This window comes from Myotis brandtii, unplaced genomic scaffold, assembly GCF_000412655.1.
Source record: "Myotis brandtii unplaced genomic scaffold, ASM41265v1 scaffold15, whole genome shotgun sequence".
Lineage (NCBI taxonomy): Eukaryota > Metazoa > Chordata > Mammalia > Chiroptera > Vespertilionidae > Myotis > Myotis brandtii.
Window position 1 is genome coordinate 1,499,924 of NW_005355410.1, and position 10,074 is coordinate 1,509,997.

Sequence of the window (10,074 nt, forward strand, 5' to 3'; positions counted from 1 at the left end):
GGCCCTGCTCTGTGCGTGACAGGGGGTGGCGCCACAACTTCCCTATCAAGCCTGCCTTGAGTGTGACAGGGGGCGGTGCCCCAACCCCCCAATCAGCCCTACCCTGAGCGTGACTGAGGGTGGCATCGCAACCTCCCGATCTGCCCTGCTCTGTGCATGACAGGGGGCGGTGCCCCAACTCCCCAATCAGCCCTGCTCTGAGCCTGACCAGGGGCTGCACCTAGGGATTGGGCGTGCCCTCTGCCACCTGGCAGCAGGCCTAAGCCAGCAGGTCATTATCTCCTGAGGGGTCCCAGACTGCGAGAGGGCACAGGCCGGGCTGGGGGACCCCCCCTCCCCCCCTCCCCCGAGTGCACAAATTTTTGTTCACCGGGCCTCTAGTAATACAATATTACTCTGGGTTAAAGAAAGCTGTCCACTAATCTATATGCTCACATAAAAGACACTGAAGAAGCACAGTTGAGAAATGTTGATAATAGTAGGGAAAGGGTGAGATTTTGGAGGCCTTGAAAACAGACCACATAGAAGTCACTTTCACCAGTGTCCATATGGGCTCTACCAAGAAGGTTTGTGAATTTCAGCTCACCATAATGGTAGGTGATATAGTTTTCACCTTGATGAACTTTTGCTTGTTAGATTTCTTAGTGATTTTTTCCCCATGCTCACCTGTTGTGGCTACAATGGGCCATGTGGGAAAATCAGAGCCCTTTTCAAAAACCAGCTCACCCTCTGTTTTATCATCTAGTATCTTGATGGAAGATGTGGAAGATCTTATCCGCCAGCAGACTTCCAATGATACCATCAGCCCCTGCCAGCAGACTTCCAATGATACCATCAGCCCCCGGGCATCCTCCTCATACTATGAAAATTATCACCCACTAAATGAAGTAAGCCATCATATTTCTCTCCAAAATTACTATTTTCATACCAGCATTTTCACTTCAATTCTAGAAAATTACTAAAATATCATAATTAATGGAAGAGGGTAAAAAATATTACAATTAGGTTGATCATATGGTGGTAACTCATCCTTTTGTAGATATTTTCACTGGGAAAATTGCATCATATTTGGTAAACTGCCTCTAAGCAGGATTTTGTCCATAACTAAGAGTATCTCTACCTGCTAGGAGTAGTACTGCATGCTAAGGAACTGCAGGGAATAATAAATAGGGACTTTTTATTGAAACTGCCACACAAAAATTTAACAGTCCACTGTGTTAGTCTGCCATAACAAAGTACCACAGATTGCGTAGCTTAGACCACAGAACGTTATTCTCTCACAGTTCTGGAGGCTAGAAGTCAACAATGGAGGTATCAGTAGTGTGAGCTTCTCCTGATGATCTCTCCTTGACTTGCAGATTGCTGCCTTCTCGCTATGCCCTCACCTGCCCTTTTCTCTGTATATACACATCCCTGGAGCCTCTATATGTCTCAATCTTTACTTCTTATAAGGACACCAGTTAGAATGGATTAGGACCCACACTAACAGCCTCATTTTAACTTAATTACCTCTTTAAAGGCCCTATCTCCAAATATAGTCACATTCTAAGATACTAGACGTTATGGGCTTCAACATATGAATTTGGGAGGTACACAATTTAATAATGACATTCCAGAAAATGCCTTGGAACTCTCCTCCCTTCCACTCCTCCTTTCTAGGAGGTTCATAGGAACCATAGTAATCTTGCTCTTAGAAAATTCCTCCAAATCCTCCTTCCCCTTCAGCACTGATCTCTTTTTCAGTCCTCACCACAAGGTGGGCAGGAGGTATTCTTTTGTCATTGACTCTCACTTAGAAAACTTAAGTAATCCACTGTGGGGAGAAAAACAAATACCCAATAAAAATACTTTTTAAAACAAATAGCAAAAGAAGATAGTTATTCAAAGGATGTTATCTTCATTACCTCAATTAGATTGTGAAATAAAGAGTCTTCTATAAAACTACCTTCATATAATACAGCCTCCCCTGTTGAAGGAATTCTACTGAACCATCACTGGAACACAAAATAGTTGTATGTAGTTGTTCTTTCAGTTGTAGTCATTCCTTAGAAGAATAGCACGGTAAACGGAGGCCCACTGAGGAAATCCCTGACGGCTAAATCTCCAGCCCCTCAGACATTGACAGCACTGGTGTTTGGCAGCAGGTAGGCTTCCCAGGAGCATCTTTGGACACCAGCCTAAAGTCAGGCCTGGAAATGTTTATTTGTCCCTCCACTACAATCTTGATGGAATCACAAGTACCACTGGGCTGTCATCTAGGAGACAGGCCCAGAATCAAATGCCTTCTCAGAGTAGAAGAGAATTGTTTTCCCCTCCAGATTGTTTACACCTTTGCCTCTCATCATCTCACAGATCTTCTTGTGAATTCACAGGTTTCTAGTGGGAAATAATGGCCCTATCATTTATCCTGTGCAAAGACAGTGCCCAGGCCTTCCTTAGGTTACTCTTAAAAAGTGAAATTTTTTTAAAAAAATCAAATAAAAGTGAACTTGTGAATGAATGGTAAAGAGGATTTCATACATAGAGGCAGGGATTTGATGTGATGAGCCTTTAAAAATAACTCTTAGGAGACATACTTTAAAGATGAACTTTTCCTACTTTGTCATATGGTTTTCAGTATTTTTCTACTCTTTCTCTAAACCTTGATAATTTTCAAAACTTTACTTTTATTGATTTTTCCTAAACAACAGAAGAAACACCTGCCCCAAATATTTTAGTTCCTCATTCTTTCTACCTACACAGGTTTTAGAGAGCTCTCCTTCCCTTAAAGATGCTGTCTGCTTCCTTTGGTCAGGGAAATGCTTCAAACTTACTCTGTGACTGACTTCTTATGTCCATTTTGATAGATTTATTCTTGGATGGATGTTATAACTGAGCAGTATCCTGATATGATTGAAAAAATCCACATTGGATCCTCATATGAGAAGCGTCCACTTTATGTTTTAAAGGTATGTCATGGGGGAGACTCATTGATCTGTTGACTCCGGGGGATGTGTTAATTCTCCAGTGGTACTTGTTATAATTTGGATTTTTTTCTTTGAGTTCTATAAATATTTGTATTACAACTGTTCCTCCACTTTAATACTCAGCTACTTAGGGTTAATTTTTTTTTTCGCTTTACTAATGCAGTGTTGGTCTATGAGTGGAAACCCCAATTTTAGAATCAACTCTGTCTCTTTTATGTGACATAGATAAATTCCCTGAACTTCAAGACCTACTGTCATAAAATAAAGGGTGAGGGGTGTGGTCTGGATTATTTTTCATGTCCTTGTTTTATTTATACCACCACCACCTCTGACTGCCTTACGTAGGAAGAAAAAAAAGAGAGAGATAATCTGTTATTGGACAAACACTGACACTGACACAGTTTTTGGAACAAAACAAAGCAAATAAAAGCTGAACAACCAAACCCAGGGAAGGATAAGAACCAGGGAAATGCTGGGGTCCTGACAATAGGGTTGATATGATAACTTCTGCTCCAATCACAGTTCATTTGGTTACTCATTTTCAGTTGAATAAATTGGCCTTAGTAAAGGTGAGTAAATGTGGCCAAAGAAGAATTTGGGGGAGACATAAAAACATACTAATTCTTTCTTAATTTATAATGATGTACTTCTGTTTTGTACCACTTTCCTCACCCTAAATATATATATATTTATATATTTAAAAAGAAGCTCTGGAAAAAAATAATCATTGGAAAATATTTTATTTACTGATATTTAATTTACATTTACTTTCCCAACATTATCTAAATTGTGATAGGTGTGCCTTTTTGGTCATTCAAAGATAAGATTTTGAGTCAGAATTTCTAGGTTTTAATCTGTTATGAAGAAACTTGCAGTGCGGACTCAAGACAGACATATGAAACATTGGGTCTTCTTGGTGACTGAGTTGCTCAGATTGGATCCTTGTAATCATGGCATCCCATCCATGACATTTGCTTTCAGCATGTTGTGTGTACTCACTGGAACTTGTGTTTCTGCTACTTAGATGTACATGTGGGAAAGCCATGCTTCTTGAATGCTTTAGTCTCACTCTTACTTGGCCAAGGATGCCCACATAAGGACATAATGCAGGTCTCTAGGGTTCCTCCTGCTTGCCAGTGACAGGACCAGTACCAGCAGAGCTTGCTTAGCACGGACAGAAGACAACTAATTCAGACAACTCGGGGTTTTCTATTAAATTGAATAGATTAAGTCAGCCAGGCAGTTCTCTTCTTTGAGTAATTTAACCTTTCACGGTCAGTGCACGTGACTTTCTCACTTGCTTTCTCATTGAATATCACTATCTCCAAGTTAGTTAAGAAAATCCTCCTTGGGTAGTGCAGATGGCAATCTAAAAATCTAACTCTCTCTTTTCTTATTTTGGAATTTCAACCCCACATATTTGTTTGATTTTACAACACTCTTCTCCCTTCCCTCCATACTCTAAAGTTGGGTTGTAACTATTTTTTAAAAGCAAATGAAATATAATTCATTTTGTTTGGAGGTGAATTTGAGAATTCTGCTAAAGACCTTAAAGGCTATCACTGAGGAAAGAAAGGTTGGAAAATATCTCTTTTTCCAGAGATTTGACATCATGCACTAGCCCCCCACCCCCCAATACTGTGAATCAGAACAAGCCTACTGTCCCCAGATATATTTGTGATAAGTTTGTGTGAAGTTAGATGTGTGATTCTTTTTGTATGAAATGGAGAAATAGCCTACTGGCTCCCCTTTCTCAAGCCTTTCTCTGTTCCACACCTCCCAGAGAAAGCTGCCTACCCAACACATACCATTTACCTCTAACGATGTGTGAAGAAAGTGCCTGAAGCACTAGTTCTCTGGTCTCTACTTCTACATTCCCACTAGTTATAACTAGTTAAATGTTTGGGGAATAAAAGAGCTTTAAGTCAAAAATCCTGGCTTCAATTCTTAATTCTGACTCTTACCAGGTATGTGATCTTAATAATTTTATCTCTTCACTTTTAATCTCACCAGCTTTTAATTTTTCTTCAGAATTCTCAAAGTAATTCAGAGACGAATGCATATGTCATATATTTGTTAAAAGGGTCTATAATAATAAAAGCGTAATATGCTAATTAAACTGGACATCCTTCCGGAAGACCTTCCAGAGGAAGCCAGGGCTGCGAGGGAAGCCCGGGTCCAGGTGCCAGAGGGAAGCCGGTGCTGACAGCCAGGGGAAGAAAGGCCTACTCTTGCACAAATTTCGTGCATTGGGCCTCTAGTTAAAATATAAGCCCTAAATAAATGGAAGTTATCCTGAGGCTCCTTGTTATTATTTTTATTTTCTTTGGGCAGGTTTCTGAAAAGCAACAAGCAGCCAAAAATGCTGTTTGGATTGACTGTGGAATCCATGCCAGAGAATGGATCTCCCCTGCTTTCTGCTTGTGGTTCATAGACTATGTAAGTACAGTATTCACATTCTCTTAGACCAGAGTTTCTAAATATGTGGCCTAAGACCATCTGTGTCAAAATCAGCTGGATTGTTTACAAAATGCATTTTCCCAAGTCACATCCTAGAATTCATGACTTAAAATCTCTGGAGGTGAGGCATAGAAATCTACAATTTTCACAAGCTTCCCAGATGACTTATATGCATATTATGCTTTAGAGCCATAACTTCAAGCATTAAAATCATTCTAAAGATTGTCGGCCTTTTCTTTCTTACATTTTAAGCTAGGGATAAACACTAGAACATAATTAAGAAGTAGCATGCAATTGTAATATTTTTACAAGTAGAAGAAAGAACTAAAGCAATTACATAAATTAAGTTTCATTTAATTTCTTATTCTTTTGATTTGAATTATCCCGACATTTTTTGCCATATTCTGCCCTTGCAAAATTAATATAAAGTACATTATAGGGCAGATCTTATTTTTTCATATATCATAATAGAGGATTTTTGTCCCTGAAAAAGGCCTTGGCATAAAAAAATCCATATATAAGACAAAGAGTATGTCATAAAAGTAAAAATTATAATGACTATAAACCTGAAACTATATTTGCATATACACAGTAACACAAAACAAATGAGTTAGGAAATTAAGAGATTACCACTTAGATTGATGTCTTAACAAATAAAGTTCATCAAAAGTAAAATTATTTCTACCTCTTCTGACCTCTTGTCAAGTACATCTCTAACTATCTTCATCTGACTTATCCTTTCTTCCCCATGGATGGGAGCTGTAGCATTCCTGGACCTACTGAAAAGTTCCCAACCACCGCTGGTACTGCCTTGACCAAATGAAGATAGTTCCCAACTGAGCAGACCCGAACACAGCCCAGTCATTGGATGATCTGGAATCTTCTCCACATTGGGTAGTTCTATTTGTTTTAGGTAATGAATGAAGTAGCAGTTGGTAGAGAGAGAAAGGTGCAAAGGAGGAGAGAGCACATTTATTTTTTATTTTATAACTGAATCTGGATTGGGCCAGAAAGAAATTTCAACTCATATTGACTCTAATTTATATTGGTGAACTTGTCCTTAATTGCTGTCTGTCCCAAATTTACAAATCTTTCCTCCCACTTGCGGAATCCTTATAAGGTTAAATTATTTATTTCACATTTATAAATTGCCTATGCAGTTACAGACCCTGGAAAAACGATGGAAAACAAGATACATTTCAAGAAACTTACAATCAAGTATTTTGCCCCAACAATGTCAGCCTGATTTTTGTAGCCTAAGTCAACAGAGCTCTTTTTAATGGACATTTAAGCTCCATCTTTGCCTGCTCCGTCTGACTTTCATAATGATTCAAACAACTGTATGAGGAAAATAAAATATTTAGCTTTAAAAAATTTGTGCGGGTGGATTTTATATTTAAAAAGTAAAGCAACCTAGCCCTGGCTGGTGCTGCTCAGTGGTTAGAATGTTGGCCCACTGTAGGGTTGTGGGTTCTATTCCCAGTCAAGAGCACGTACTCTGGTTGCAGCTTCCATCCCTGCACAAATGCGGGAGACAAACAATTGATCTCTCTCTCTCTCTCTCTCTCTCTCTCCTCCCTTCCACTCTCTTTCTAAAAAATAATCAATGGAAACAATATCCTCAGGTGGGGATTAACAACAGCAACAACAACAAAAGGTAAAGCACTCAAAGGTGAATTGGCTTAGCTTTAAAGTCTGTGTAAAGAAAACCAACATTACTCCTGAGTTTTTCTATTATTCTCACATTAACACCACACTCACAACACTCTGATACCAAATGTATGAGGATTTTCCCTACACCAAGCAATTCTGTGACACCAGCTATGTGTCCTACAATTTAACTCAATTCTGACACTATTCACCTGGAGATAGCATTAGATCCCACAAGACTCCTTTTCCCCTACCTCACTTCAGATGCTAATCTAGCTGATCCATTCAGCCCTCTTCTCTACTTACAGGCATTGAGAAGTCCCCTTATTGTACAGTTTCCCTCTATCCTTCTATTTTCAAAGGCTATATTTCAGCTCTCATTCAATCCTTCTGTTTGGAGCTCTGCTCATTAAACAAGAAATTTCTGGGCTAACATTGATCATAAGCCTAGCTTATGGCTAAAGTTCCCATCTAACCATTGAAAAAGGTAAGAAGGAAATAAAGAGAGTGAAGCAAGAAAAATCTCTAATAAACTATCTAACTCTACTTCTAAAAGAACTAGGAAGAGAACAAGAACAGACCAGAATAAGTAGAAGGAAGGAAAAAATAAAGATCAGAGTGGAACTAAATGACATAGAGACTAAAAAAAAAACACACACACACACACAAAAGGTCAATGAAACTAAGAGCTGATTCTTTGAAAATATAAACAAGACTGATGAACCTTTAGCCAGACTCATCAAGAAACAAAGAAAGAGGGCCTAAATAAATAAAATCATAAATGAAAGAGGTGAAGTAACAACTGACACCACAGAAATACAAAGGATTATAAGAAAATACTATGAACAAGTACACACACACACACACAAAAGATCAATGAAACTAAGAGCTGATTCTTTGAAAATATAAACAAGACTGATGAACCTTTAGCCAGACTCATCAAGAAACAAAGAAAGAGGGCCTAAATAAATAAAATCATAAATGAAAGAGGTGAAGTAACAACTGACACCACAGAAATACAAAGGATTATAAGAAAATACTATGAACAAGTATATGCCAACAAATTGGAAAACTTGGCGAAATGGACAAATTCCAAGAATCATGCAATCTTCCAAAACTCAACCAGGAAGATTCGGAAAACCTGAATACACAAATAACAACCAATGAAATTGAAGCAGTAATAAAAACTCCCAACAAACAAAAGTCTTGGTCCAATGACTTCACAGGTGAGTTTTACCAAACATTCAAAGAAGAATACCTATCCTCCTCAAACGATTCCAAAAAATCCAAGAGGAAGGAAAACTTTCAAGTTCTTTTTATGAGACCAGTATTATCCTAATTCTAAAACAAGATGAAGATACTACAAAGAAGGAGAGTTACAGGCCAGTATCCCTGATGAACACAGATGCTAAAATCCTCAACAAAATATTAGCAAATCGGATCAAAAAGATCATACACCATGACCAAGTGGGAATTATTCCAGGGATGAAAGGCTGGTACAATATTCGCAAATCAATAAATGTGATACATCACATAAAAAAAACTGAAAGATAATAATCACATGATCATATTAATAGACACAGAAAAAGCATTTGACAAAATCCTGTACCCATTTTTTATTTTTAGAAAGAGAGTGGAAGAGAGGGAAAGACAGAGAGAAATATCAATGTGAGAGAAACACATCGATTGGTTGCCTCCTGCATGCCCCTGACCAGGGCCTGGGCTAGAGAGGAGCCTGCAACCGAGGTACGTGCCCTTGACCAGAATCGAACCTGGGACCCTTTGGTATGCAGGCTGAAACTCCATCTATTGAGCCAAACTGGCTAGCGCCAGCACCTATTTTTGATAAAAATTCTCAGGAAAGGGGGTATAGGGGGAGCATACCTTAACATAATAAAGGTCATATATGACAAACCTACAACCACCATCATACTCAATGGGCAAATTTTAAAACCATTTTCCCTAAGAATAAGAACAAGACAGAAATTTCCCTTTAAAAAAAAAATTTTCCTTTTACCACTTTTGTTCAACATAGTACTGGAAGTCTTAGGCACAGTGACCAAATTTTCTAGAATACAGTTGGGGATTTGCTTTATGTTTACAAACCAGAGTCAGATCAGTACAACCAAAGGAGCCATCAGGCTACAGGAGTCTTCCCAGCTCTAGCCCCTGTAGCTTTTAGAAAGTGTTGAATTCAGTTTTAAAAAGCACTGAAACTCAAGACTTAACAGTATCCTATATAATAAAGAGGGAATACGCAAATTGACCATCACTCCACCACAAAGATGACGGCACCCACAGTGAAGCGGGGGAAGGGGGGGCTCTGTACACAAGATGGCTGCACCCACAGCAGAGGCTGAGTTCCCAAAACAAGCCTTAACAAGCAATCAGCAGGGACCTGAGGCTGCACCCCTCCCAAACCCTCCCCATGGGGCTTGACAGGGGACCTCAGGCTGCACCCCCCACACCAGCAGGGCTTAACAGGGGAACTCAGGCCACGCTCCCCACCCCAGCACCAGGTCAGGGGACCTCAGGCCGTGCCCCCCGTCCAGCGGGGCTTGATGGGGTCCTCAGGCCATGCACCCTGCCCTGGCGCCAGGCCAGGGGACCTAAGGCTGTGCCCCCCGCCTGCCGGGGCTTGACAGGAGAACTCAGGCCATGCCCCCCACCTGGCGGGGATTGACGGGGACCTCAAAGTGCACCCCCCCCACCCCGGTGATGGGCTGGAGGACCTCAGGCCGCACCTCCGGCCCAGCAGGGCTTGATGGGGGATCTCAGCCACATCCCCCACCCGGCGGGGCTTCATCGGGGACCTCAAGCATACCCCCCACCCCAGTGCCAGGCCAGGGGACCTCAGGCCATGCCCCCTGCCCTGGCGCTGGCCAGAGGACCTCAAGCCGCACCCCCCACCCCAGTGCCAGGCCAGGGGACCTCAAGTCGTGCCCCCCCACCCCAGTGCCAGGCCAGGGGACCTGAGGCTGCACCCCTGCCCAGCGGA

General features: G+C 40.7%; 1 protein-coding gene across 2 annotated transcripts in view; it reads left to right on the top strand.

The window, feature by feature from the left end:
- Positions 1-10,074, top strand: part of CPB2 (carboxypeptidase B2 (plasma)) — a 71,823-nt gene that overhangs the window by 27,836 nt on the left and 33,913 nt on the right. For both annotated transcript variants that reach the window (XM_005861396.2, XM_005861397.2), the window contains exons 4-6: positions 746-887; positions 2,847-2,948; positions 5,301-5,405. In XM_005861396.2, the coding sequence (XP_005861458.1) occupies positions 746-887; positions 2,847-2,948; positions 5,301-5,405 (349 nt within the window). The remainder of the gene's footprint in view (positions 1-745; positions 888-2,846; positions 2,949-5,300; positions 5,406-10,074) is intronic.